General features: G+C 44.7%; 1 protein-coding gene across 7 annotated transcripts in view; it reads right to left on the bottom strand.

Moving 5' to 3' along the window:
* Nucleotides 1–27,680, bottom strand: part of NF2 (neurofibromin 2) — a 94,406-nt gene that overhangs the window by 16,571 nt on the left and 50,155 nt on the right. For all 7 annotated transcript variants that reach the window (XM_032256801.1, XM_032256802.1, XM_032256798.1 and 4 more), the window contains 9 exons: nt 21,917–21,985; nt 20,978–21,060; nt 18,506–18,581; nt 15,182–15,316; nt 11,734–11,808; nt 9,122–9,235; nt 5,861–5,983; nt 4,639–4,856; nt 3,087–3,192 (listed from right to left, as the gene is read on the bottom strand). In XM_032256801.1, coding sequence (XP_032112692.1) covers nt 3,087–3,192; nt 4,639–4,856; nt 5,861–5,983; nt 9,122–9,235; nt 11,734–11,808; nt 15,182–15,316; nt 18,506–18,581; nt 20,978–21,060; nt 21,917–21,985 — 999 coding nt within the window. The remainder of the gene's footprint in view (nt 1–3,086; nt 3,193–4,638; nt 4,857–5,860; nt 5,984–9,121; nt 9,236–11,733; nt 11,809–15,181; nt 15,317–18,505; nt 18,582–20,977; nt 21,061–21,916; nt 21,986–27,680) is intronic.

The raw sequence follows: 27,680 nt of genomic DNA, 5'->3' as shown, positions 1-27,680 counted from the left end.
CATCCAGCAGCCACAGAGGCGATGGGCACAACTCAGGTCCCACGTCCCAGTGCCACCACGAGCCCCCATCCCTCCACTTCAGTTCCTCCACCTTTGCCACTGGCAGGTGGACAATACCAAAGAATACAAATCCAGCAAAATCATCCCTCATCCTTCAAATTTTTAACCGTTCTTCATGCTCAGTTGAATCAAACACAAACTCCCACTCGCTTTTTCATTTAGGAAACTCCTGGGCCCTTTGTGAGGGGCTGGAAATGCTGAAAACAAGACATCGTCCCTGGCTCTGAGCAACTGAAAGTCTTGTTCAGGAAATAGATGTGTTCACAGATCATCACTGTTGAATAGGGTAAACACTGTAGCCAGGGAGTGAACAGAGGCTAGAAGAGATGCTGCTTTTGCTGGGATCCCAGACAGTGCCAGGAGAAGGTTTGCCGGCGGGAGGCATGGCAGCAGGTTGGGCAGTGCCCAGTGAGGGTATCAGGAGTCTGCCATGTGGAGAGGAGGGGTGGGAGATGGGCACCACCACAAAGCGCTCCATCTGCCCACCGATGGAGATGGAACCAGAGGAGTGATGAAATTAGATTTTTTTTTACTTTCATCCCAGAACAAAGGGTCTTCTAAAGAGGGCCCCAATCTAGCTCCCCGGCTTCTCCCACGATTTACTTTTTATGATCCCCTGGACTACCGCTTTCCCATTTCGGTACCCTTGCCTACCCCATTTCTCCTCCCTATACTTCATCCCTCTTTCAAGGCTCTTCCCAAATACCACAGTCTCTCACCAAAGCCTTTCTAGCTCCTTCCAGCCGGCCAGCAACCCTTTTCTTTGCTGTCCCTTAACACTGTGTTTATGGTTCTCTAATTGCTCTTTTTACAGCGATTCCACCCTGTAAAAGATTTCTTTTTGGCTGTGTCTTTCTACTATTTGCAAGTTTCCTGCAAACGATCTGCCTCTTTTTCATCCTTGGATCCCTTACTGAGTCCGGGACAGTGTCTGGGAAAGAGCAGAGGCTTGGAACATTCATCTGAGACACTTTCAAGGCCTGAGGCAGACCGTCTGCAAGGGTGGCAAGAGGGGTGCCAGGGACATCCTGTTTTCTGATCTGGGTGCTGGGTACATGGGTATCTTCAGTTCGTGAAAACTGTTCAAGCCGTATAGTTGTAATTTTGGCACTTCTCTATATGTATGTTATACGTCATAAAAATTTCCAGAAAAAACGAGTTCTAGTTGCTGTACCACTAGTGAGAGCATGAACTGGTACGACTTCTTTGGAGAGTATCAAAATGGAAAATTTGACCCCACAGTTCTATTATGAGAATTTATCTACCGATATATCCATGTGTGTGTGTCAAGATTTGTGTTCAGGATGTTCAATGCTATTTTGTTCAAAATTGCAAAAGAAAACAGACTAAATACTCATCTGTGAGGGACTGGTTAGATGAATTACAATCCATCCACACAATAAAACATGATTAAAAAGCTGATATGGATCATCTCCTCCGGGATTGACTGCTAAGAGGGAAGAGTGGATACAGCAGTGTATAAAGTTTGCTCCAGTGTATATTTTAAAAACAACACACATAGACTGGGCACAGTGGCTCACACCTATAATCCCAGCACTTTGGGAAGCAGAGGCGAGCAGATCACTTGAGCTTAGCAGTTTGAGACCAGCCTGGTCCACATGTCAAAACCCTGTCCCTACCAAACACACACACACAAAATTAGCTGGGCATGGTGGCGCACACCTATGGTCCCAGCTTCTCAAGAGACAAGAGGCGGGAGGACTGCTTGAGCCTAGGAGGTGGAGGTCGCACTGAGCCGAGATGGTGCCACCACACTCCAGCCTGGGCGACAGAGTGAAACTCTCTAAATAAATAAATAAATAAAATAGTAATAATAAATAAAAACAACACACACATCTCAGGTGTTCAGCCAAGCTGAGGGCTCAGATGACTCCAGTCCCAGCTACCATCTGACTGTGACCACCAGAGAGATCCCCGCAAGGATCTCTGTCTGGCCCAGTCAACCCAACAAGCTACCAGAGGTACTAATAAAGGGTTGTTTTGGGCCACATGGTTGGCTTGGGTGGGTTGTTACATAGTAACAGAGAACCAGGATATATGACAACAGCAAACTGCTTACATTTCCCCCACCTCGAACCCCGGGCAGCTTGTGCCTCTGGTGCCCTGTGTGCATCTGTGTCATGTATGTGCCTGTGCCGTGTGCATGAATGTATGTACGGGTGTGTGTGTGTTTGTCCGTGCTGTGTGTGGATGTGCCATGTGCATGACTGTGCCGTGTGTGAGTCTGGGCCATGTGTGCATCTGTGCCCTCATCCTGAATACCCTATGTTCTCTTCTCCACCTGGCTACTTCCTGCTCCTACTTCAAGCTTCAGTGCAGACACCATACTGAGCCTCTCCTGCCCCTCCAGGCTGGGCTGTGTCCTCCTCCTCTAGGCACCTGTGCACCCTGAGAACACCTGTCAGGATAGAGACTTCCAACTACGTGGCACTATGTGGACGCAGAACAAATATGAAAAAAAAAAAAAAGTGCCGAACTGAATGCACAGAAGAAAGGAAGGAAAGGGGCTTCGATTCATTTTGTGACCCCATTTAATAGGAAGTCTGCCTCTCTGTCCTGAAACTGTGATTGGCTGCTTGTTCTTGCACAGCAATAACTCACTCTGAGATGTACAGCCAATCCCTTCCCAAAACTATAATTATGATATATGGTATATACTGATAGTTGAAGATTATATTCAGCTCAGCATTAAGAGGCAAGAGAGCAAATTCTCTTGAGGATAATTTGGGACTATATCACTTAGAACATGAAAAAGATTCCAGAGCTGGAAAAGGCCCTGTTGCCTATTATCTAGGTAACCAGAGACAACTAACTAGTCCAAAGCCAAATGGCAGACCAGGGTGTTTTACCCAGTCCCTAACTGCAGGCTCTCTGCACCTCTTATCCTGCCATGCATTTACTTGAATGGTCAGCCTGAAGGCACTGCCAGATGAACCGAAGGGCCAGGAGGAAAGAGAATATCACCAGGGCTAAGGCAGCCCCAGTTGGCAACCCCCCATGCTCACCGGGTACGTGGGCTTGGTGGCAATCTCCAGGAGCTTTTGCTTGGCTCTTCGCTCCGCCTCACGCGCTTCCTGCAGGTCCTGCTTCAGCTGATCGGCCTCTTTGGCCCTGCAAGGAAAGGAGACATCAGCTTCACAGAACAGAGCGGGTGAAGGTAAAAGACCCCACCCCACCTGTGCAAAGGAGAGACCTTGGTTAACCCTGAGGATGGTATCTGAAGAGGCGAAAAAGGACAGTGGGACAGGGACATTTACATGAAAACTTCCAAAGCAAGGACAACATTCCTGAAGATTTTCGTTTGGGCTGGTAAATCTAAACTGGAAGAGCAAGAAAACTGGTGGGGAATGAGACAAACCGTACCATCTGCAGCCAGGAGAGGGAGGAGCTGGAGGAGGCACCAGCAGTTTTCTCTGCTTTATTTTTGGGTCAAAGTAAGCTGGGCAAAGGAAAAGCCTGGAGGATCAAAGTTCTTATATTAGATCGCAAGGGGCAGAATATGCAAGAGCTGCGTCTTCACAGCCCCCAGGTAAAACACCTGCGGGCCTTGTGCCCACTTTCTCCGGCAGGAAGATGAGCCCTGTCACTGAGCGGCACTGCACCTTGGTGAAGATCCTCACGCTGTGGGGCTTGGGGTAGACACGGCATGTGAGGCTTGGCACAGGGACCTGGCCCAACCTGCATCACAGGTTGTGTGTGTGTAGTCCCTAGTCCAAAGCCAAATGGCAGACCAGGGTGTTCTATCCAGTCCCTAACTGCAGGCTCTCTGCACCTCTCATCTGCCATGCACAGGGAGTGTGACCTGCATACAGCGAGGGGGCTGAAGCAGGGCAGGCAAAAAGAAACCATATTCCCAGAATGACATGCAAAGGGTGGTAAGGAAAACTGTAGTGAATGCACCTTGGTAACTAAAAGCCAAATTCAAGTGCTCTAAATCAACAGCCAAAAGCTGTGGGGAATGTGTCAGTGTTTATCTGAAGGTTGCAGGCCTAGAATAGTCTTTCAGAAGTACAGACAACAGTTCCATCCTTCAACCTGGCCATGAGTGGGACATCCCAGTCACAGAGACTATCCTAGCCCTCCTCCCCCACGTGCCAAGGAAGGCTGGGGGATGCAGGCACTAGTTTCCCTTTAAAGGCAAGCAGCTGCTGTTCTGCAGCTCCACTGAATGAAAGCAGAAAAGAACCATGTTGTTGTTGTTTTTTTTAAATGAACAAAGAGCCTTCTCACATCTCTTCAGCTGAAAGCAGTCTGTGGATATGCTCAGGGGTTTTCCTGCACACACGGCCATCAGAGGGTCAGGGGCTTATCACAGAGGTACAAGCACGACCAGGGAGGTGCACCTGGCAGGAGAACTGAGTTCCTGTGCCCATCCAGCAGTGCCAGCCCCAAACTGGATGAAGCACCAGTCGCCATCAGCAAAGAAGTAGCCTCCCTCCAGTTCAGAAGATGGGGAAGCAGCTTGAGGACGGCTGCTATGGAGCTCAGCCTCAGGGCAGGCTGGACTGCGGCCCTTCACCAGCCTCCTCGCCAGTCTGGTGCTTGGCGTCCCCTCACCTCCTTTCTGACTCCTCAGCCATCTTCAGCGCCAACACCTCGGCCTCCAGCACCTTCTGCTCCATCAGGCGCTTTTCCTCCTCCGTGCGAATGGCTGTGGCCTTGATGCGCTGCATCTCCTGCTCGGCCTCTGCAGCCTTCTGGGCCAGAAGTTTTGCCTCCTCCTCGGTGATCTGGGCCTTTTCGGCCAACAGGTCCGCCGTCTCCTCGGACCGCATCTGGAAGGCATGGGGCTCGTAGCTGAAGTGGGATAACGTGCTATTCTCCTGCCCAGATCTACCTTAAACACGGAGATAGGACAAACCAGAGTCTTGGACTCCTGGGACCCTGCTGCTGAGTGCCCCCCATGACCCTCTGACAAGAGGTGACAAGCCACATTCCTCAGCTTTTCAGAAGGACCCTTCGGGCTGCACCCATGGGGAACAAAAAGAGCACCTCCTCTGAGTACCCACTTCAGCTCAGGCTTATGTGTCACGCGGAGAAAAACAACTTAAACTCTGTTCTTTCCCTTTAAATCAGTGGTTCGAACCAGAGGAGTTTTTGCTCCCTGCAAGAGACATGCAGCAGGCTGGGCATGGTGGCTCACGCCTGTAATCCTAGCACTTTGGGAGGTCAAGGCGGGCAGATCACTTGAGGTCAGGAGTTCAAGACCAGGGTGGCTAACATGGTAACACCCCGTTTCTACTAAAAAGACAAAAAATTTGCCGGGTGTGGTGGCACGCGTCTGTGATCCCAGCTACTCAGGAGGCTGAGACAGGAGAATCATTTGAACCTGGGAGGCGGAGGTTGCAGTGAGCCAAGATCGTACCATTACACTCCAGCCTGGGCAACAAGAGCAAAATATCATCTCAAAAAAAATAAAAAAGAGACGTGGCAATGTCTGAAGATGCTTTGATTGTTACAAATGGAAGGTGAGGTGCTGCTACTGGCATCTAGTGCCCCCAACAAAGGATGGTCAGCCCCAAATGTCAGTAGTGCCAAGGCCGAGAAGCCAGGCTGTAAAGGCAACCTTGTGGTGAAAGTGGAATTCGGCTGCACATGAGTTCAACCTAAATCTGCTTCTGCCAACACAGGTGGAGAGAAAAGGCACTAACTTTTTAAAAGCTGAAATAAAGTATATCAAAGCAAATGCTGGTAACTCATGGTCCTCAGGAGACTGAGTTCCAGAAAAGCCAAGGAAATCCCAGGTAGCCTCCTGGAACCCCGGTCCCTCAGAAATCACCAGCGCTTCGTTGGCCATTGTTGCTTCTTCTTTCAGCTGCAGCAGCCTCCTCTCCAGCTCATCCCTTGTGCGTTCAGCCTCCTCCCTCATCTGCTTCTCTCGAGCGAGGCGCTGCCGCTCCATCTGCAGGGGGTGAAGAAAAACAGTCATCAAATCACAGGGCTCAAGACCTAGGTGCCACAAGGGACCAAAGATGCCCCATCTCCAGAGTCTCCCCTTTTGGGACCTTTTTATTCCCTTTCCTTTAGGTAGCCAGGGTCATTCTTATTGCCCTGTAACCCCGTCCTTCTAAACCAATTGCAGAATGGAAAGTTGTGCCCCTTGAAAAAATTCTAATGGTGAATGAACAAATGGACAAACAAAAAAAAACAAGCCAAGTCTCGACCTGGATAGAAAGAGGCATTCTTATACACGGTGCACTGGAGGGGCTACTTTGCCAATGATGCTTTTTGCTGGGAAACCTCAGGTGGCTCTGGCCGGTGGCTGACGGGATTCAAAGCAGGATCTCCTCTCTGAGACAGAGCCCCAGAAATAAGCAGCTTTCTTATCTGGTCAGGCAAGCCAGCTCACCATTTCTAATCCACGTGGACCCCTCTCACATCTCTGATTTCATCAACAATAGCTCCACTCTTGCCTCTGACCCACAGAGAAGATGGAATCATTCTGCGTGATGCATCAATAGTTCACACATTGTATTTCACAGAGGGGAGCTGCAACAGCCACAGCAGACTTGCAGAGCCTCACGCAGAGACAACTCCTGAGCCAGGCCTATGACAGGAGGAAGCCAGGCGGGGAACACAGCCCCCTGTCCTTAAGGCAACAGTACAAAGCCACCACCACCTCCCTCGCCTTCTGGATCACTACATTAATTGGACCACATGCTGAGCTTAATAAGGGGAACAAGCACAAGACAGTGACATTCCTCTGTGATCTCAGGGTACTAACTGAGTTCAAAAGCAGAATCCAGAAGTGACCACTGCACTATTTTCTGCCTTACATAATTAAAGCACATTTAATTACTTCTTGCTTCAATCTTATCCCACACTCTGGTCATACAAGGTTTTTAAAACTGCTGCTTTATCTAAATCCTAAGCCAAAAAAAAATTTATTTTACAAACACACACACACACACACACACACACACACACACACACATTGGAGCTTGAAAGGATAATGCAAAGAGAAGCAATAAAACAGTGGAAGTTCTCCAGTTTTCTTCTTGCAAGTCAATGAAAAGCGTGGCCAATTTGTTCTCTAATTTCCATCATATTACAATTTCCATAAGGTGGATTACTACATCACTATAATTCAAAAGAAGGAAAGAAGAAAAGAAGAAAGGGAAGGAGGGAGGGAGGGAGGGAGGAAGGGAGGGAGGGAGGGAGGGAGGGAGGAAGGAAGGAAGGAAGGAAGGAAGGAAGGAAGGAAGGGCCGTGGCTCATGCCTATAATCCTAGCACTTTGGGGGGCCGAGGTGGGAGGAATGCTTGAGCCCAGGAGTTTGAGATCAGCCTGGATAACACGGCAAGACCTGATCTCTACAAAACAATTAAAATTAACTAGGCATGGTAGCATGAATTTGTAGTCCCAGCCACTTGAGGGGCCAAGGCAGAAGGATTGCTCGAGCCCAGGAGTTTGAGGCTACAGTGAGCTACAATGGCACCACTGCACTCCAGCCTGGATGACAAAACGAGACCCTGTCTCTTCTATATTAAAAAAAAAAAAAAAAAGCCCAGGTAATCTCCTTTAGTTCCTGGCACTGTACCTTCCCTGAGACCTCTACCCCAATATAAAGGACCTCCTACTCACAAAAGCAGTTTACTGCTTATAAAGACTGTAAGGTGTAATATATGTCCCTTCATCTGAGATGGAGAAGGTGTACCATTAGTTTCACCTGATGGATGAGACAACTGAGGTCTGGAAGGTAAGTCACTGACTTAGTCATATTCTAAATTTCAGATCTGGCTCCAAAGTCAGTGTCTGTCCACCTGATCTGCTGTTGCCCAGATGCCAGGTTTGTGGCTCTGCTGTGCTGTACGTAGCGCCGATCTGCAGTGTTTCTGCTATTCTCTGCCAGGGCCCGCAGGCTACTCCTTGACACTTTCAGGTTTCTAACTTCTAAGCTTTGCTCTGCTAAGAAAAAGGTCAAGGAGAGCTCTCCTTCTCCTCTTCCTTCTTCTTTTTTTTTTTTTGGTATTTTGCTTTTGTTTCTGTTTTGAAACAGAGCCTTGCTGGAATGTAGTGGTGCAATCATAGCTCACTGCAGCCTCAAACTCCTAGGCAAGTGATCCTCCTGCCTTGATCTCCTAAAATGCTGGAGTTACAGGGATGAGCCACTGCCAAGAGCTCTTTGTGAAACTGCCACTATGACCCCATGGTGGCTCAGTAGCATTTCTTTGTCCAACAAAAACTAACCCATCACCTCCAAAGCCCCCCAAAGAACACATCTGTGGCCTGCCATCTCAGAAAGCAAAGAGATGGAGAGCTGGAAGCACACTGGGCATTTTACTCTAAATCCTAGGGCTGGGAGCCAGCCTCTCCAATGTGTATCCAAATCAGAAAGCTGCACACAGACTAATTATTACACCTCGGAGCTTGCAAGTCCTGAGGGCAGCCAACTGCAGCTGCTGCTACTCCATCTAGTAGTTTATCCAAAAACACAATAGATATTCTCAGCAGTAAGACCCAAATTCGTTATGTGGATTTCCATGAGTAGAGAAGGTTTATGAGTAGAAAACAATGATGCAGATCACCCAATGTGCTGATAGGTGCTCCTGGCACCTCCTGGGGCAGGTGACGTGCCATGAGGCCTGACCTGCAGTGGGAAAGTGTGGCCAGAGTCAAATTAGCATCCCAGCAGCAAGCACTGAAATGCCACCCTGCATTCTATCACCATCTAATTAGAAGAGGAGAAGGCTATGCAAGGAGGCAGACGGGCAAAAAAAGCAAGCAAGCTAGCTAGCCAGATGGATAGATGCATGGATGCTTGGCTACCTTGTCCCAAACCGGCGTTAATCACACCTAATTTCTCTAAGTGTAGAAATTACTAGGGCTGTTTCTTTTAGGTATGATATTAGGGTTTACTCCTCATTTCCACAACTGACATCCCACCAGGTAGGCATCAGCAAATGAAGATCCAACAAGATAAAACAAGGCAGGCATATGCATGGCAAAAAGACTCTTGTCAGCCCACAACCACTCCTCACCTCCCAAGGCAGGACTGACCACACAGTGACATCATCAGTGAAAACAAGGTCTTGCTCACCTGCTTTCTAGCCTTCTCCTCCCTGGCCTGGGCTTTCATCTGCTGAACTTCCAAAGAATCGGCTTTCCTTCTCCTCATAAATAGATCATGGTTCCCGATACATAGCTGGAGAATCTGTGGCCACAGAAGTAGACAAAAAGGTTAATATCCACAAATTTATCTCACTGCCTAACAGCCACCAGTGCAATGATAGCAGTTTGGGCTTTTGTAGGTAGCCATTAACGTGAAGATGAATGCATGGAGTGAAATATCAAAGCCCTACTAGTAGCCTCTAGTGCTCTTAGCTCTGGAGACATACAAAATGAAGGTGCCTCAGATATGCCAGGAAGTAAAAATCACAAATGAAGGCAGGACTGGAGGACACTTCACCATGTCTTCCGGGTGCACCTTACTCTCCTACATCAAGATGTGGTTCTCCAGACCAGGGAGGATAGGAAAGCTCCTTCAGTAAGCTGGGCTGAGACAACAGGTTATGCATGTGGAAAAAAAATAAGCTGGATCCCTCCCTCACACCTTACACAAAAATCAACTCCAGAAGGATTAAAGACTTAAATACAAAGATCAAGTCTTTGAAATTTTAGAAAACAATATAGAAGAACATCTTTATGATCATAGGATAAGAGAAGATGCCAAGTAAGACACAAAAAAAGTGATTAAGGAAAAAATCTACATATTTGTCTATATTAAAATAAAAAATTTATATTGTCAAGATGTAAAAAAAGAAAAACAGAGCTACAAACTGGAAGATATAGCCAATATTATAAAAACAGGCTAGGTGTAGTGGCTCACACCTGTAATCCCAGCACTTTCGGAGGCCAAAATGGGAAGATTCTTGAGCCCAGGAGTTCAAGACCAGCCTGGATGACATAGTGAGACCCCATCTCTACAAAAAATCAAAAAATTTGGCCAGACATGGTGGCATATGTCTGTAATCCCAGCACTTTGGGAAGTGGAGGCAGGTAGATTGCTTGAGCCCAGGAGTTCAAGATAAACCTGGACAACATGGCGAAACCTCCTCTCTATAAAAAATACAAAATATTAGCTGGACATGGTGGAGTGTGTCTATAGTCCCAGCTACTCGGGAGGCTGAGGTGAGAGGATCACCTGAGCCTGGGGAGGCCTAGGCTGCAGTGAGCCATGATTGTGGCACTGCATTTTAGCCTGGGCAACAGAGTGAGACTGTCTCAAAAAAAAAAAAAAAAAAAAGTTAATATGATAATGAGATATCATTTTATAAGTACAAGATTGGCAAAAATTTTAAAAGGCTGATAATACAAGTATTAAGGATAGCAAAAAGGAAGTCTCACCCACTACTGTTGGGTCTGTAAAAATCGATTCACCTTCTTTAGAAAATAATGCATCACAATTTTGAAATCTGAACATATACTAAGCCCTATTCTTCTATTCCTGTGTATATGCTCTAAACTCTATTTTTTATCTTAAAAAAATTTATTTATATTCTTTTTTTTAGAGACAGGGTCTTGCTATGTTGGCCAGGTTGGTCTTGAACTCCTGGCGTCAAACAATCCTCCCACTTTGACCTCCTCAAGTGCTGGGATTACAGGCGTGAGCCACCCCACCTAGCCCAGGATACTCAAGACTCCTATGTGCATGCACCAGGAGGCAGATACAAAAGTTTTCTTAACAGCCTGTTAAAACGGTATAGAAGTAAAAAGCACTTAATTATCCAATGAAAGAGAAATGAGAAAAAATTTATATCTATAACAGAGGGCTACAGAGGTGAGAATAAATAATCTTTAAGCATCAACAAAGATATATCTCCAAAGAAAATGAAACAGGAAAAGGCAAGTGATAGAATATATATAGTTGACAGCACTTGGATAAATTTCATAAACACATAACACTGAACAGTATTTTTCTTTTGCCGCATATGTAATAAAATTCTGTTGAAAAGCAAGGGGATAATGAATACTCAACTCACAACGGTGATCACCCTTGGGGAGAGGGAAGGGACAGACCAGTAGGGTGTTAACATGAAGGGTCGACAGTATTGGGACTGTGCTATTTCTTAAAGCAGGGTCATAGGTACACAGCTATTCACTTTTGTTGTTCTTTATAACTTATGTAAGTTATGCTTATCCTTTTATATGTATGAAATACTGCAATAAAAATCATTGTAAAGTTTCCTCATAATTTGGTTTTAACTCTTTAAGCTAAAGAGAAAGTGTGCACCAAGTGAGATAGCATTCTACACTTCACAAGATGTCACTCTGATTTTTTTTTTTTTTTGAGAAGGAGTCTCGCTGTGTCACCCAGGCTGGAGTGCAATGGCGAGATCTCAGCTCACCGCAACCTCCGCCTCCAGGGTTTAAGCAATTCTCCTGCCTCAGCCTCCCAAGTAGCTGGGACTAGAGGCTCACACCACCACGCCCAGCTAATTTTTGTATTTTTAATAGAGACAGGGTTTTACCATGTTGGCCAGGCTGGTCTCGATCTCTTGACCTCGTCATCCGCCCACCTTGGTCTCCCAAAGTGCTGGGATTACAGGCGTGAGCCACTGTGCCCGACCCACTCTGATATTCTTTAAAAAGAAGTATTCAATTCTAGAAAAGCTACCATTATCAGTAATGAAAACCAGGATCTCAACTTACCAGCTTATTAACACGAAGCTTTGAGGAGTTAAACTTGAAGACATCGATTTTCTTATCCAGTGGTTTAATAGTAAACTGGAAGAAGGAAGCAGAACACAGTTTCAGTCCCACAGCCTGAAATGTTACCACCAACTGGAAATTCCACAAATACAGCAGCCACACTGGCCACAGACCAGCATGAAGTTACGCCCTGTCCTGGCTTCCCAGCATCAGGCACTAAGTTATGCCTTGTCCTGGCTTCCCAGTATCCTCAGGGAATTAGGAGCACCAAGTCTGGGGCTGTGGAATGTGCACTCTCTAGACCATCTTAGGCATGAGGGTGAGGAAGGGATTCTTGACAACCTAAAATAAGCATGGTTAATGGGCCCACCCCTGAGCCCAAAACTGGAGGGCTACAGTCTAGGGCATGGCCCTGCCTTCATGAAGCTCACCATCCAGTTGGAGCTAGGCTAACAACAGCCAATTACTCAAGAAATCACATCATATATTAGTGCTTCGTTGGGTGGTGCAAATCACAAATGTGTGGGAAGGTTTAGAGTAGATCCACCATAAGCAGGAGAGAGTGAAGCTGATCTTAGAAGAAGAATCCAACAGCATAGCTAAAAGGCAGGCTGAAGGGGCATTGTGCACAGGGCAGCACCAGTAATAAGGTAGAGATAGGGAAATGAGGGGTGTGTGTGTCTGTGTGTGTGTGTGTGTGTATGTGTGTGTGTGTGTGTTAGCTTTTTGGTGACTAAGATGATATAATAGGCTCAGCCTGGGAGGGATAAGAGGTGACGTAGGGGCTGGCAGTGAGAATAAAGGTCAGAGGTGGCCAGGTATGGTGGCTCACACTTGTCATCCCAACACTTTGGGAGGCTGAGGTGGGAAGATCACTTGAGGCCAGGAGTTGGAGGCTGCAGTGAGCTGTAATTGCACAACTGCACTCCAGGCTGAGCAACAAGTGAGACCCCTATCTCAAAAAAAAAAGGTGTTTAGATTTGATGTGACAGGATACCCAGACTCACCACAGGTTTCTGAACATGGGAATAATTTGATAAAAGCTGTTAATAGAAAGAATCAAATGGGAAAAAAGTGGACTATCATAGAAAGGAAAACAGTTCCTGATCCTGAAATCAAAGCGGAGAGAAAGATGAATGATAAGGATAGGGTGGTGGCCTGGTAGGCGAGCCCAGGGTCAGACCACTAGCAGGAAAGCCTGTAAGGAACAAATGGCTGCTGCTCTCAACCACTCCCGATAAGACCAAACAGATCCCAGATTTCCGCAGGCTCTGCGCCATGCCAGGGTGTACACAAAGAATCAATGGATCACTTAAAATAAACTAACATTTCTGTTTTGACAGCCCGGCTGTCATGCATAACTACCAAGACTACTTCTTTTATGTCAAGTCAGCTTGGGGTCTGCTTATTGCATGAGTTAATGACATGATGGAACATGATGGCGCCTGGCCCCCCGAGAGAGCATATTAGAGTTTACTGTGTCAGGCCATACTAGGGGAGGTTTTAATCCTTGGGTTCTTTGAAGAACGGATGTTTAGGGAGCCTTCAGCGCACAAATGTGTGGATGTGTGATAAACAGACTATGAAATTGGGAGATGAAAAACTACCATACGGTGCACACATACTGCTTTATGTCATGTGGAACTTTCATTTTAAATACTTTAAAAAAGAAATACTTAAATGCTTATCTCCTGGGCTAACTACTTACAAAAACGTCAAAGTCAGAATGTTTTGAATTAAGTGGCTTGGTCTGTCTTATCAAGCATGGCTGAGTAGATCCCAACCACATCTTGGAAGCCAAGGGCCTGGCTGGTGTTTGCTTCCTTGAGTTGCCATGAAGAAAGAGGAAAGAGAAAACAGGAAATATGCTCAGGGTTGGGGCTGTGCAGGCAGCAACATAAGCCGTTCCTGTACTTCATTCCCTACTGTGTCCTGGCTGTGCAGGTACCAGGAGGTCACTGAGTGGAGCCTCCTCTGCCTGGTGCCCTGTGCTCTCAGGCCTCAGCGTCTGGGTCTCCCTGAAAGGCGGGGGTTATGGTATCAGCAACTCCAACTCTTACCCTCTGCTATTTCACTCAGACACAGGTCACTTGATCCTTCTGTGTCTCTGTTTCCTGATGTGACACAGAGATAATGACAACACAGCCCCTGCCTTTACGGCAGTGTTCTTATAGAGATCAAATTCAGAGGGTCGGGGTGAAAGTGCTTGTATGTGGAAGACTATATCGTCATCATCATGTCTCTTCCACGGCACTTATTTATTATAGCAGGTGAGTAGTTACTTGACTTCCTTGAAGGCTGAGACTAAATTTTCTACCTCTTTGTTTTTCTTATGAAATCTAACACAAAGAAGATGCTCAATAATTCCTTTAAAAGTAATGAAGAATTGCTGAGCATGGCGGCTCACACATGTAATTCCAGCACTTTGGTAGGCTGAGGTGGGAGAATCGCTTGAGCCCAGAAGTTCAAGACCAGCCTGGGCAATGTGGCAAAACCCCATCTCTACAAACAATTAGCCAGGTGTGGTGGCACATGCCTGTAGTCTCAGCCACCTGGGAGGCTGAAGTGGGAGGATGACCTGAGCCCAGAGAGGTCAAGGCTGCAGTGAGCCATGATCGTGTGCCGCTGCATTCCAGCCTGGGAGACAGAATGAGACTCTGTCTCAAAAGACAGTAGTAATAAAATAAAATTAATGAAGAATGAATGAATGCATGGATAGATAAGTGAACATAAGCTTATGCCTATGGGACCTTTTTGGGAAAAGTCACCACCCTGTATGAAAATATTTCAACTCCAAGACCATTCATCTGAGTTATTCAAGCTTAATTATTTTTGAATTCTTGTAAGCATATTAACCTAATATCCTTATTTATATCATTACTGAGCTATACACACAAAACACATATATGTCCATATGTGTGTATGTGTGTATATATATTTCCCTACCACATATATTCTGGTCTTAAATAAAGACCACACTTAAAATACAAAGAGAATTTAAGCCAGGTGGCGCACACCTATAGTAGCTACTCAGGAGGTTGAGGTAGAAGGATCGCTTGAGCCCAGGAGTTCAAATTCAGTCTGGGCATATGTAATGAAACCCTGTCTCCAAAAAAAAAAAAAATACAAAGAGGATTTATCAACACAAATAGAAAGCCAAGTAATGAGAAAATGTGACTGTTTTTGTTTACTATTCTTTGGGGTTTCTCCCTGGCAAGTTGAGCTTCCCAGTTTCCTGTTAGTCATAGTGGGGTTACTGATGCCAGTACTGTTCTGTAAATATTTCAAAAATCAACAACCACACCCCCAAAGCCTGGGAATTAAAGGATTCTACAAATAACAAGAAGATGCCCTGGCTGGGGAGGCTCCAGCGAGGGGGGCAGACGGGGAAGCTCTTTTGCTGAACCCCTGGGCCACAAGTGGCATCTGCAGTACAGACACATCCTACCTCCTTGTCACTGTATGAGATGTTTCGGATTTCATTCCACGGGAAGGAGATCTTGGGGGTCAGCCTGTTCTCGGGGTCATAGATGTGAAGCCCCAGGGCATCTACTCCAAGCAGCAGCTCTGTGCCCTTTTTATTCTGTGGATCCAATAAGAACAGCCACTGTAAGCTCCAGCTGAGGCTCGAAATTTTATTCAACCTTCCAAAGAATCTGGCACACACTGTCACATGTGACAAGTTTCAGCAGGTCCCAACAGAAGTCACAGCTGTTTTATAAACCAAGAAGCTTTCAGCTTTCTGAACCGGGGCAGGCAGAAGCAAAACTGTACCATTCTTGTGACTTCTGAGTCCCCCAGAACGATCACTGAGGGCTTCTGTCACTGGCTTGACAGCTAAAGGAAGAGTAACATAAGTGTTGTTGCCTCTTGTTAAACAACCAGGCTATCATATGTGTAGAATTAAAGCCCATAGGTTTAACGATTTCTTATGTTTAACGAAACTGTTGCTGGACTACTAGAAAGAAAATGTTAAGTGCCTGGGACTGGATGGTCTCATTTTATGATCAAATGTAGTCTTCATGTGATAAAACAAGTCTGGTAAAATGTTAACTGTAGAATCTAGGTTGTGCATATACATAAGTATTCACTGAAAAATTATTTTGATTTTCCTGTAAGTCTGGAATTTTTAATAATCACATGTTGAAAAATATATATCAAAAGGAATTCTACAGAAATTATTCATCAACAAAGCTGTCTAAAAGCCGTACCTATGCTCTGCCTCTGACAGTGGTCCTGGCCAGCAGTCAGAGCAGCCAGCGGCGGGTGCCCTGGGCGCCCACAGCACTGACCCTGCTACACACTTGGTGACCGTATGCTCACGTGCAGGTCCACCCGCCGGTGCTGTGGTCCAGCCCTCATTTGGAGGTGGAAGGAAACTCGCTGCACAAAGATAATACAGCTTCTGACCCCTTGCTGATAACAGAAATTGAACCAAGACTCAAGGGCAGAAAAACAGATCTGCAAACCGAGAAGGTACTGGGACTGCGAGAAGTGCCAACCTAACAGCAGATGGAGGAGCGAGTACTCCAGCATAAATCTTTTGACTCCTAACACCCTGAAGTCAGGCGCTATCACCAAACCATGAGAGATTCTTCTGCTTGTCAGCAAAGCTAAGAAAGCTACTGCATGAATAGAAGTGAGGCTTTGTACTTTAAAATCTGTAGTACATTTTGGAAAATAAGATGTTTCATTATGTTTCTGACTATTTGGTTTACATTTTTAAAAAAAGATTCAGCCTTCTGCCTCCTACCATTATGACTCCAACACTTCTAGAGATTAAACAGACAGAGCTGCAGACTCAAGCAGCCCCTTTTAAACTGTTTTAAGCATACATCTTCCTTAGTTAATGGTGAGATTTCAGGAAATTTAACATAAAAGACACTAAAATAGCCAGTAGCTTTGTCTATTGCTCAATATAGGAAACACACATACAAAACAGAATCCATTAGTCTGACTGATGTAGAAATATTCCCTAATAAGAAACTTTTTCAGCCAGGCACAGTGATGCACCCCAGCTACTTGGAAGGATCACTTGAGCCTAGCAGGCCTGGGTGATATGGCAAAACTCCACCTCTAAAAAACAAAAAAGATGTTTAAAAAAACAAAAAAGTGGGCTGGGCACGGTGGCTCACGTCTGTAATCCCAGCACTTTGGGAGGCTGAGGAGGGCATATCACGAGGTCAGGAGGTCGAGACCAGCCTGGATAACATGGTGAAACCCCATCTCTACTAAAAATACAAAAAATTGGCCAGGCGTGGTGGCGAGAGCCTATTGTCCCAGCTACTCAGGAGGCTGAGGCAGGAGAATCGCTTGAACCTGGGAGGTGGAGGTTGCAGTGAGCCAAGATCACACCACTGCACTCCAGCCTGGGCAACAGATCGAGACTTCCACTCAGAAAAAAAAAAGTTTTCTGAAGATTATAAAATTTTAGTTTTCTAGAAGCTAGGTGGCTGTCACATGGGGAAAGAGGAGTAGAGTTGACAAAACCACAGAAATGTGTTATATTAGGCTGGGTGCAGTGGCTCATGCCTGTAATCCCAGCAATTGCACTTTGGGAGACCAAGGTGGGCGGATCACGAGGTCAGAAGTTCGAGACCAGCCTGACCAACATGGTGAAACCCCATCTCTACTAAAAATGTAAAAATTGGCCAGGCATGGTGGCACACGCCTATAATCCTAGCTACTCAGGAGGCTGAGCAGGAGAATTGCTTGAACCTGGGAGGTGGAGGTTGCAGGGAGCCAAGATTGCACCACTGTACTCCAGCCCAGGCAACAGAGCGAGACTCTGCCTCAAAAAAAAAAAAGAAAAGAAATGCGTTACATTAGTTTGACGTTAAAGAAACCAAGCAATTAGCAAATACAAACTGACAGAACTTTAGAAAAGACCTTCCTGCACTATTATGGAGCATCTTTTAGGCACTTTAAGTGTGCCTTATTTTCTTATGCAGAGTAATCCATACAAATCTGTATTTATAAAATACAAATTAAGTAGAAAGCTATCCTAGAATATTTAAAATGTGTTTCAGTTTACCTGAATTTAATACAACAACTGTAGGAACCCAATAAGGGAAAGCAAAGCATGACTACGATAATAAAGGTGGACCTGCCTGATTGTTTTAACATCTACTCATCTGCAGTTTGGAGTCCGTGGTGAAATGCTTTGGCAAATCGCACGTACCCCTTTGGAAGAAGCTGCATCCAGCAACTGACCCACAGGAGAAAGACATTCTAAAGGCCCAGATCTGGGCTGCACACAAATGCCTCTCCCTGCAGAATCAGTGAGCTCCCAGCAGACAGTAGACTATTAATGGTCTGAATAGAAAACCAATTAGCCTCGCAGTGAGAATCCCAAACAAATCAGTAATCTATAAAGGCAGATCTACTCTCCTAGTGCCTGGGGCAAGGGTGGGGATGGGGTGTATGGGGGCGGGGAGAAGTACTTACAGGTGCTCCCTGTGGACCAAGATCTCACAGAGCCAGAAATAATCAAATCTTACACTCAGACCATTCAAACAGGTTTCTGCTGAGAGTAGAACCAGGTCCAAGTCCCCCAAGGCTCAAGTGACACTTAATTACCTATGATCTAATTGAAGTCCAAAAATAGAAAGTTAGGCACTAAGACCTCTCTCTCCTTCCTCTATTTTTCTCTACCTACCACGGAAGCTTAAAAGATTCTATCACCTTGGAATGAAGAAGTAACCCATTTTAGCAGTCTGACCCTCATTTAGTCTGTTTACTACAAAAGGAGCTCAAAGAGGTTTCAACACACCCGGATGGCAAAGTAGTTCACACCATACATCTCCAGGTCCTGAGCTATCTTCAGATATTCCATTTCAGCTTCATCCCTGTGGGGAGAATGGAAGACACTGTCACTGGAGCTAAGTGAGATGGGTGGAGAGCGGGCAGGCACCAAGGCAAGCATTCTGACGCTGCCATTCCTCTAGAGCCATGTTGCTGGCAGAAGACAAGAGCCTCAGCAGATACCAGCAAAGCTCTGCCCAGCCCCGAGTCTATTAAACACACTGTGATCAAGCAGAATTTCTCATCCCAATCAAATGAGAGTCAGTGAACAGACTCATCACGGTGTTTCTTAGCCTTAATTTCTCATTTTCCCCTTGGTAAACCGTAAACTCGTCTCAAGTAATTCAAGAAGAGTGTGTGGTATGTTATCTTCTATCCTCAAACAGATTTGGGTGTTCACATTTTATTTAAGTTCTTGCTTTATCTTTGTGTACTTTCTTTATCTAGACAGTTTTGGAAATGAAACTGCTCTCTCTTCAAGCTTCCTGACTGAGTATTGTTAGAGGTTAGGGCAAGAGCTATCTGGATTGTAAAACCCAAGTCAGATCACCTTCATCCAAGTTATAAGTCAAATTTAAAGTAAGTTCTTGAAGTAGCAATGACTTGCAGAAAACTCCCAAACAGGTATCATATTGAAATATTTTAACTCAAGTCTTCCTATAACCTTGTCCTCTTCCTTCTCTCTCCAATCTCCAAATGCTCTCAAGTGAATTTTAAAAATCCAACCTGAGAGAACACCAAATGCTGGTGAACAGGTAGAGAAATCGGAAATCATACACATGCTGATGTAAATTGGTACAATTACGCCGGGTGCGGTGGCTCATGCCTGTAATCCCAGCACTTTGGGAGGCCAAGACAGGCAGATCACTTGAGGTCAGGAGTTCAAGGCCAGCCTGACCAACATGGTAACACCCCATTTCTACTAATAAATTAGCCGTATGGTTAGCACACGCCTGTGATTCCAGCTAATCGGGAGGCTGAGGCAGGAGAATCCTTGAACCTGGAGGCAGAGGTTGCAGTGAGCTGAGATCCCGCCACTGCACTCCAGCCTGGGCAAAAGAGCAAGACTCTATCTCAAAAAAAAAAAAAAAAAAAAATTGGTACAATTACTTTGGGAAATTGTTTGACATTATTGTAGCGGCAAAAACCAGGAGACAACTGACAACCTAACTGTCCATCATTAGTAGAATGAATAAATAACTTGTAGTATGCTAATACAGTGGAAGTTTACACAGCAGTGAAAATGAAAATACTATTGCCACATGCCACAAAACCAAATCTAACGATATGATGTTGAGTAAAAAAAATGAGACACACAAAAAGCAACACAAAGTTTAAAATGGGCAATACCAATCTGGAATGAAAAATCAGGAGACTGGTAGCCTTTGGGGAGGAAGAAAGGGGAATTGGGGGTGGGGGGAGCATAGGTTATTTCTTCCTCTGGTATTACATGGTGTTTTTGCCTTATGATAACTGATCAAGTTGTATACTTATAATTTGTCTACTTTTCCATAAGCACGTTGCTCTTGTTTTTTTTTTTTAAAAAGCATGTGTTAGGAAACTGATTTGAAGAAGAGAAAAAAATTTTAAAGGCTAATGAAAACATGATCAGTTCCTAAAGTAATCAGGGGAATGCCAATTCTAACATGAGACACAACTTTTCACTTTTTAGATTACAAAAACTAGATTGATAAATACAAGTGTTAAGGATAGAATGGGGTTGGGGATGGACACTCTCATAACACTTGTCGACGGGCATGTATAAACAGGTACAGCCTTTTTGGAGAACAATTTGGTGGTACCTATCAAAATGCAAAATGCTCAGATGCTCTGACCCAGCAACTCTCGTTTTAAAGAATATATCCTCAGAACTACTCATATAATCGTATAACTCCCAAACAGGTATCATATTGAAATAAGATTGTGTACTGCAGAAATTTTTGTAAAAGTGAAAAACCTACAAGATCAGCCTGGGCAACATGGTGAAATCCCATCTCTACTAAAAATAGAAAAATTAGCTGGGCGTGGTGGCATGTGCCTGTAGTGCCAGCTGGGGTGGGGTTGGGGAGCTAAGGCAGGAGGCTTGCTTGAACCCAGGAGGTCAAGGCTAAGGTGAGCTGAGATGGCATCACTGTATTCAAGCCTGGACAACAGAGCAAGACTGTCTCCAAAAAAAAAAAAAAATCTTAAAATTAAACTGAGTTACCAATGAGTGCAGGTCTATACATCCTGACAGGTAGTACGCATGCCTGCTTTATATCATACGCACAAGAAAAAGGACACACACAAAACTGAACACCAGCACTACTCCCAGCTCTCCCTTTTTCTTTTATAGACTTCAGTGCTGCATTTTGTTCAACAACCATGTCCTAATTTTGTAGTTCTTTAAGGGGAAAAGAAAGCCCAGAAAGGAATGTAAACAACAGTGAATGGGCCTCACCTGGCTCGGCCTCGGTGCTCTGCGTACCAGGCAGTAATTCTCTCTTCCCACATTTCTGGAGTCATCTGATACAGATTTATTACCTACCAAAAAATCCAGCAAAATCAAAAACCTACACACAATGTAAGTTTGGGTATTGTTTGCCACTTTTGTAATTATGCATCATTTCTACAAAACAGTAAAGCTATTTTTAAAAAGCTACACCCAGGAAGATAGTCACACACAGAGAAGGCGTGTAAATAAGGCACCATTCTATTAGAGGAGCAACTCAGAAAGCTGCGCGATAGCTCGGACCTAGGTGGATCCCTTGTCTGGCAGTGCCCCTGTTCCCTGCCTGGGTGGTACATCCCAGAGACCACCTCTGGCGGCGGAACTCAGTCAGAAGCAACGCTCACTCGTCTCAGGCCTTTGTGTGCTCAGGAGCCATCGAGGGAAAGGTAAAGGCAGTGAGAGGTGAGGACAGGGCCTTTATTACCCAGTGACAGATGAGTGGGGCTATAAAATCGGCAGGAGCAAAAGGGAGGGCGGGCCTGATTGTTTGGCTAATGAATAAGATGAACAACGCTGAGGATTAAAAACCACAATGCCCACCCCTACCTCATCTCCTTTATCCACCCCTCGTCACTGCAAACAGCTCAATTCCCCTAGCTGAATACACTCTGCTTCAGCCTTCTCCTGAATCAGTGATGCTCAATCGCATTTAAAGAAATAACCATGCTAGAAAAAACATTTTACAGGCCACGCTAGTCCTGGTGACACCAGAAACCTTTGCTTTTCAATATTCTTAACAGAGATCCCAGACACTTTACTAAAGATTACAAAATATTTATTAAAATTTTCTTGCCATGTACTTCCAATATTCCTTCAAGTCCTTTGGTTAGCTTTCTTTTAGACCACATATCTGCTATGTTTTCCCAAAAAGGGAATTTAATCTCTTACCCTTTTTGGAAGCAATTCCTCTTGGGCCAAAAATCCCCGCTTGTGAACAGTGGGGTCGTAGTCGCCATACTGGAAAGAGAAGAAAGGGAGAGCAGGTGATTGAGATTCTAAAGATAACTGTCATTTCTGAAGAGCTGGACTCAATCTCATTCCCTCCCAGCTCCAGGGAGCAATTCAATTCCGACGACAAGTCAAGATTTCAACCTTGCTAGTTTGTTATACCTGAATGAAAACGCAAAGCTGATTCTATCTATGAACAGAGTTGCATGATCCTGTAAGAGATGGATGGGTGATGTGCTAATAAGAATGTGACATTTGTATGGAAATGTGGGCATGTTTTCTAACCCTCAAAGAAAGCAGTCACTTCCAAAACATTAGCTTTAGAACCGAAACACCAAATCACAACTGTGAAAGTTGTGATTAGCAACACATGATAAGAGTCTTCCCTATAAATTCTTCTAAGTGACTGGTAATTGCAGCCCATTCTAGGGGAATCCAGGAATAATGCAGGAAGCATTTTTAATACCTTTCACTCAAGTCTCAAAAAATACTTTGGAAAAATCTGATGTCAATACTGCCATTCCTATCGTACAGACAAAGAAGTGAGTAAAAGGTTAATTGATCTTCCTAAAGCTACAGGGAAGTCACTTAATGGGGCTGGAAATAGGCCCTGCATTTTAATTTATCCCTCTGGGGATAATGACTTGGAAATTTATTCTCTGACTTAAAAAAAAAAAACACAAAACTTCTTTCTTTCCTAGAAAACTCAAGTCTGATCAGGAAATAATCAAAAGTTAAAAAATGTTTAAAAAGAAACTAACCGAGAAACATACAGGAGAATATAAAACCAAAGCCTATCTCTTATCAATCAGCATACAGTGGCTCTTCATTTTACCAAAAACAACAATGCTCCATACTTCAGTATAATCTTCTATAAACATTTATTCTTTTAGCCACCAACAATGGAAAAACAGAGGTCAGACGCAAGGCTGCTGGTTCTATATACCACCAAATCTCATTCTTTCATTCTGTTCTCTCATTCTCAAAGAGTCTCGAGTTAAAATTTCTGGCGTGTTCTCCAAACGAAGTAGCCTACCAAACTACAGACACAGAAATGAAAGAAGATATTCATCATCAACTTTAAATTATGCGTCATTGGGCCGGGCACGGTGGCTCAAGCCTGTAATCCCAGCACTGTGGGAGGCCGAGGCGGGTGGATCACGAGGTCAAGAGATCGAGACCATCCTGGTCAACATGGTGAAACCCCGTCTCTACTAAAAATACAAAAAATTAGCTGGGCATGGTGGCGTGTGCTTGTAATCCCAGCGACTCAGGAGGCTGAGGCAGGAGAATTGCCTGAACCCGGGAGGCGGAGGTTGTCGTGAGCCGAGATCGCGCCATTGCACTCCAGCCTGGGTAACAAGAGCAAAACCCCCTCTCAAAAAAAAAAAAAAAAAAAAAAAAAAAATTATGCGTCATTTCCCACATCACCTTAACTATAAAAGCCCCATGAATTAATATTTCTTTTGAATCTCATAATTTTCTTTCAAAGAGCAGAATTGTATTGCATTGTTTTTTAGAATCTTAAGGGAATTCGTCAAATTTAAACATTTTAAATATGGCACAGTTTTTGTAACACAGTTTAGGCATTTCTTCATTTAAAAAAATAGGCTGGGCACTGTGGCTCATGCCTGTAATCCTAGAACTTTGGGAGGCCAAGATGGGAGGATCACTTAACCCCAAGGGTGGACGGCTGCAGTGGCTGTGATTGCGCCACTACACTCCAGCCGGAGTGACAGTGGAAGATCCCGTCTATATAAATAAAAAATAACTTTAGAAATTAAAAATGAAAGGCCTTGGTATTTCTCTGCTTCTGGGAGGCTCAGAGATGTGACGTAATAAGTCATAACTGTACTAAGCTTTAACAGTACTCCCTGCAAGGCAGCTGTAGAGCGAGGGTAGGAGCCTGGCTCTGGAGGCAGGCTGCCAAAGGTTTTACCTTACATCTTTCACTTGGTAGCTATGTGAAAGTTTTGTGTCTCGGTTTCCTTATCTGTAAAACAGAAATAATAATAGTATTTATCTTGCCAGACTCTTATAGGGATTGAATTAATAAGACCAGCAAAATTTTAAAAACTATGCTTGGCTAGACGAGGTGGCTCACACCTGTAATCCCAGCACTTTGGGAGGCCAAGGTGGGCGGATCACCTGAGGTTGGGAGTTCAAGACCAGCCTGAGCAACACGAAAAAACCCCGTCTCTACTAAAAATACAAAATTAACCGGGTGTGGAGACGCATGCCTATAATCCCAGTTACTTGGGATGCTGAAGCAGGAGAATCACTTGAACTCGGGAGGCAGAGGTTGAGGTGAGCCAAGATCTCACCATTGCACACTAGCCTGAGCAACAAAAGTGAAACTTCGTCTCAAAAAAAAAAAAAAAAACTATGCTTGAGGCTGGACACAGTGGCTCACACTTATAATCCCAGCACTTGGGAGACCAAGGCAGGTGAATCGCTTGAGGTCAGGAGTTCGAGACCAGTCTGATCAACATGGTGAAACCCTGTTTCTACAAATAGTACAAAATTAGCTGGGCATGGTGGCACATGCCTATAATCCCAGCTACCTGGTAGGCTGAGGCAGGAGAATCGCTTGAAGCCAGGAGGTGGAGATTGTAATGAGCCAAGATTGCACCATTACACTCCAGTCTGAGCAACAAGAGCGAAACTCCATCTCAAAAAAAAAACAATAATAAAATAAAATAAAGTATGCTTGACATATACAACCTGATGTCCAGACGATCTCAGGTCTCTCCAAACCTGCTTCTTATCTGTCAGATGAGAGCACTGGCCTTAAAGGATCTTGAAGGGAGGTGGGGCATCTGGAGTACCCTCTCTGAGGCCTTGAATAAGGCAACCTCTCTCTAAATCTCAACTTCCTCATCTGTAGAGTGAGGATCATAATAGCATCTGCCTTATTAGGGATAATGAGGATGAAGTAAAACAATACAGGTTTTAGCACAGCACATGGCTCATGGTGAAAGTCAGGTATCACTGTTATTGTGGTCCTCTGCATTTCTTTTTTTTTTTTTTTTTTTTGAGACGGAGTTTCGCTCTCGTTACCCAGGCTGGAGTGCAATGGCGCGATCTCGGCTCACCGCCACCTCCGTCTCCTGGGTTCAGGCAATTCTCCTGCCTCAGCCTCCTGAGTAGCTGGGATTACAGGCACGCGCCACCATGCCCAGCTAATTTTTTTGTATTTTTAGTAGACACGGGGTTTCACCATGTTGACCAGGATGGTCTCGATCTCTTGACCTCGTGATCCACCCGCCTCGGCCTCCCAAAGTGCTGGGATTACAGGCTTGAGCCACCGCGCCCGGCCCGGTCTCGATCTCTTGACCTCGTGATCCACCCGCCTCGGCCTCCCAAAGTGCTGGGATTACAGGCTTGAGCCACCGCGCCCGGCCTTCTGCATTTCTTATGACAACACTGATCTTTGTTTACCTCCTGGATTTTTGAAAGGGTAGGATGCTAAAGGAAGCCCTGTTAGTTGAATATGCAAATCCCTCAACAGTGCTGACAAAGCTCTAATGCAAAAGCAGGTAGATATGCAAAGTTAAAGTTGTAAATTCACGTTCCAAAGGCATGCAATATTAACAATCCCCATTATTATACCAAGCTCTCAGCTAGTCCACTGATCAAATGCATCACATCTGAGTAATGCAGAAATGGCAAAGACCCTACTGAAAGAACTTCTCCAGTGGACTAACTCCGCTTCCAACATTAAAGCCACCTTGATGTATGTGTCTGCTCTTAAATGTCTTTTTAAACAACAAGGGAAGAAAAAGATCCTGAAGTTGTGGTAGCTAGTGAATACAAAACAAAGTCATACCACTCCAGAGATGGAGATAGCCACTCCTCATCCTTTAATGTGGCAGATGCACTCTGATAATGTAATCAGGGTGAATTTACTGGGAAGCTAAGAAAACTTAGATTTCAGGTCTCTGCACCTTCATAGGCCTGTACCTAATTTGGTACTCTGGCATTAAAGCCAATCCCCTAAATTATTAAAATCCAGGCCCAGAAAATCTGGACCTACTCCTGACATAAGCTAAGTGAATTTAAATTCAAGGAGTTCACCATTTAAAAGACTTGTGGAGTCAATACTTAGGTTAAACAGAGTCTGGTTATGTGGATATGAAATAATTTCCTCTGTCTATAACTATGAGAAATGAGATAAAATGCTCTGAGTAGCAGATCACAAAAACATAAAGGTTAGTTTACTACATATATAGAAAAAGACAGACCCCCTACCTACAATACCCATATACCAGTCAATAAATTCTTAAACCTATAAGTGAAAATCCATAATAATACCAGAACAAAACATAATAGAGTATGGATATAATAATGGCTGGTAAAGGCATTCTAAAAGTCACTCGAAACATACGAAGAAAAAGATTGACAAGTCTGATATGTAAAAATAGACAAAAGGTTGATAACCCAAATAGATGGAGCTCTTACACTTCGATCAGAAAAAGATAAACAGGTTGAGTGCAGTGGCTTATGCCTAATCCCAGCACTTGGGGAGCCCAAGGTGGGTGGATCACCTGAGGTCAGGAATTTGAGACCAGCCTGGCCAACATGGTGAAGCTCTGTCTCCACTAGAAATACAAAAATTAGCCAGACATCGTGGTGCACGCCTGTAGTCCCAGCTACTCTGGAAGCTGAGGTGGGAGGATCACTTGAACCTGGGAGGCAGAGGTTGCAGTGAGCTGAGATCGTGCCACTGTACTCCAACCTGGGAGACAGAGACTCCATCTCAAAAAAAAAAAAAAAAGAAAGAAAAAGATAAACAATACAGTAGAAAAATGGGCAAGTCATAAACAATTGATTCACAGAGCAAAGAAATACAAACAACCAGTAAGTTTATGAAAAGATGTTCAGTCCCAATAAGAATAAAGCAAATGCAAATTTTGAAAAATCTTTTTCTATCAATTAGCAAAAAAAATTTTTTTTTCTTTTTTGAGATGGAGTCTCGCTCTGTCACCAGGCTGGAGTGAAGTGGCGCAATATCAGCTCACTGCAACCTCCGCTTCCTGGGTTCGAGTGATTCTCCTGCCTAAGCCTCTTGAGTAGCTGGGACTACAGGTGCGTGCACCACTACACACAGCTAATTTTTGTATTTTTAGTAGAGATGGGGATTCACCATGTTGTCCAGGATGGTCCTGATCTCCTGACCTCATGATCCATCAGCCTCGGCCTCCCAAAGTGCTGGGATTACAGGCCTGAGCCACTGCACCCTGGCCCTCAATTAACAAAAATTTTAAAAGCTGATAGTATCTACTGTTGGCAAGGATGTGGAAAAACAGGTATTCTCACACACGGTTGTTGAAAAATTATGACATCACTTTTTGAGGGTGATTTGGCCATATCTATTTAAACATTTTATTAAGATAAAATTTACATACATAAAATTTATCACATTAAGTATACAATTCAGGGCCGGGCGCGGTGGCTCAAGCCTGTAATCCCAGCACTTTGGGAGGCCGAGGCAGGTGGATTACAAGGTCAAGAGATCGAGACCATCCTGGTCAACACTAAAAATACAGAAAATTAGCTGGCCATGGTGGTGCGTGCCTGTAATCCCAGCTACTCAGGAGGCTGAGGCAGGAGAATTGCCTGAACCCAGGAGGCGGAGGTTGCGGTGAGCCGAGATCGCGCCATTGCACTCCAGCCTGGGTAACATGAGTTTCACTCATGTTAC

This window comes from Sapajus apella, unplaced genomic scaffold, assembly GCF_009761245.1.
Source record: "Sapajus apella isolate SASKATOON/1434 unplaced genomic scaffold, GSC_monkey_1.0 scaffold95, whole genome shotgun sequence".
Lineage (NCBI taxonomy): Eukaryota > Metazoa > Chordata > Mammalia > Primates > Cebidae > Sapajus > Sapajus apella.
This window is presented reverse-complemented; position numbering and strand designations above follow the sequence as displayed.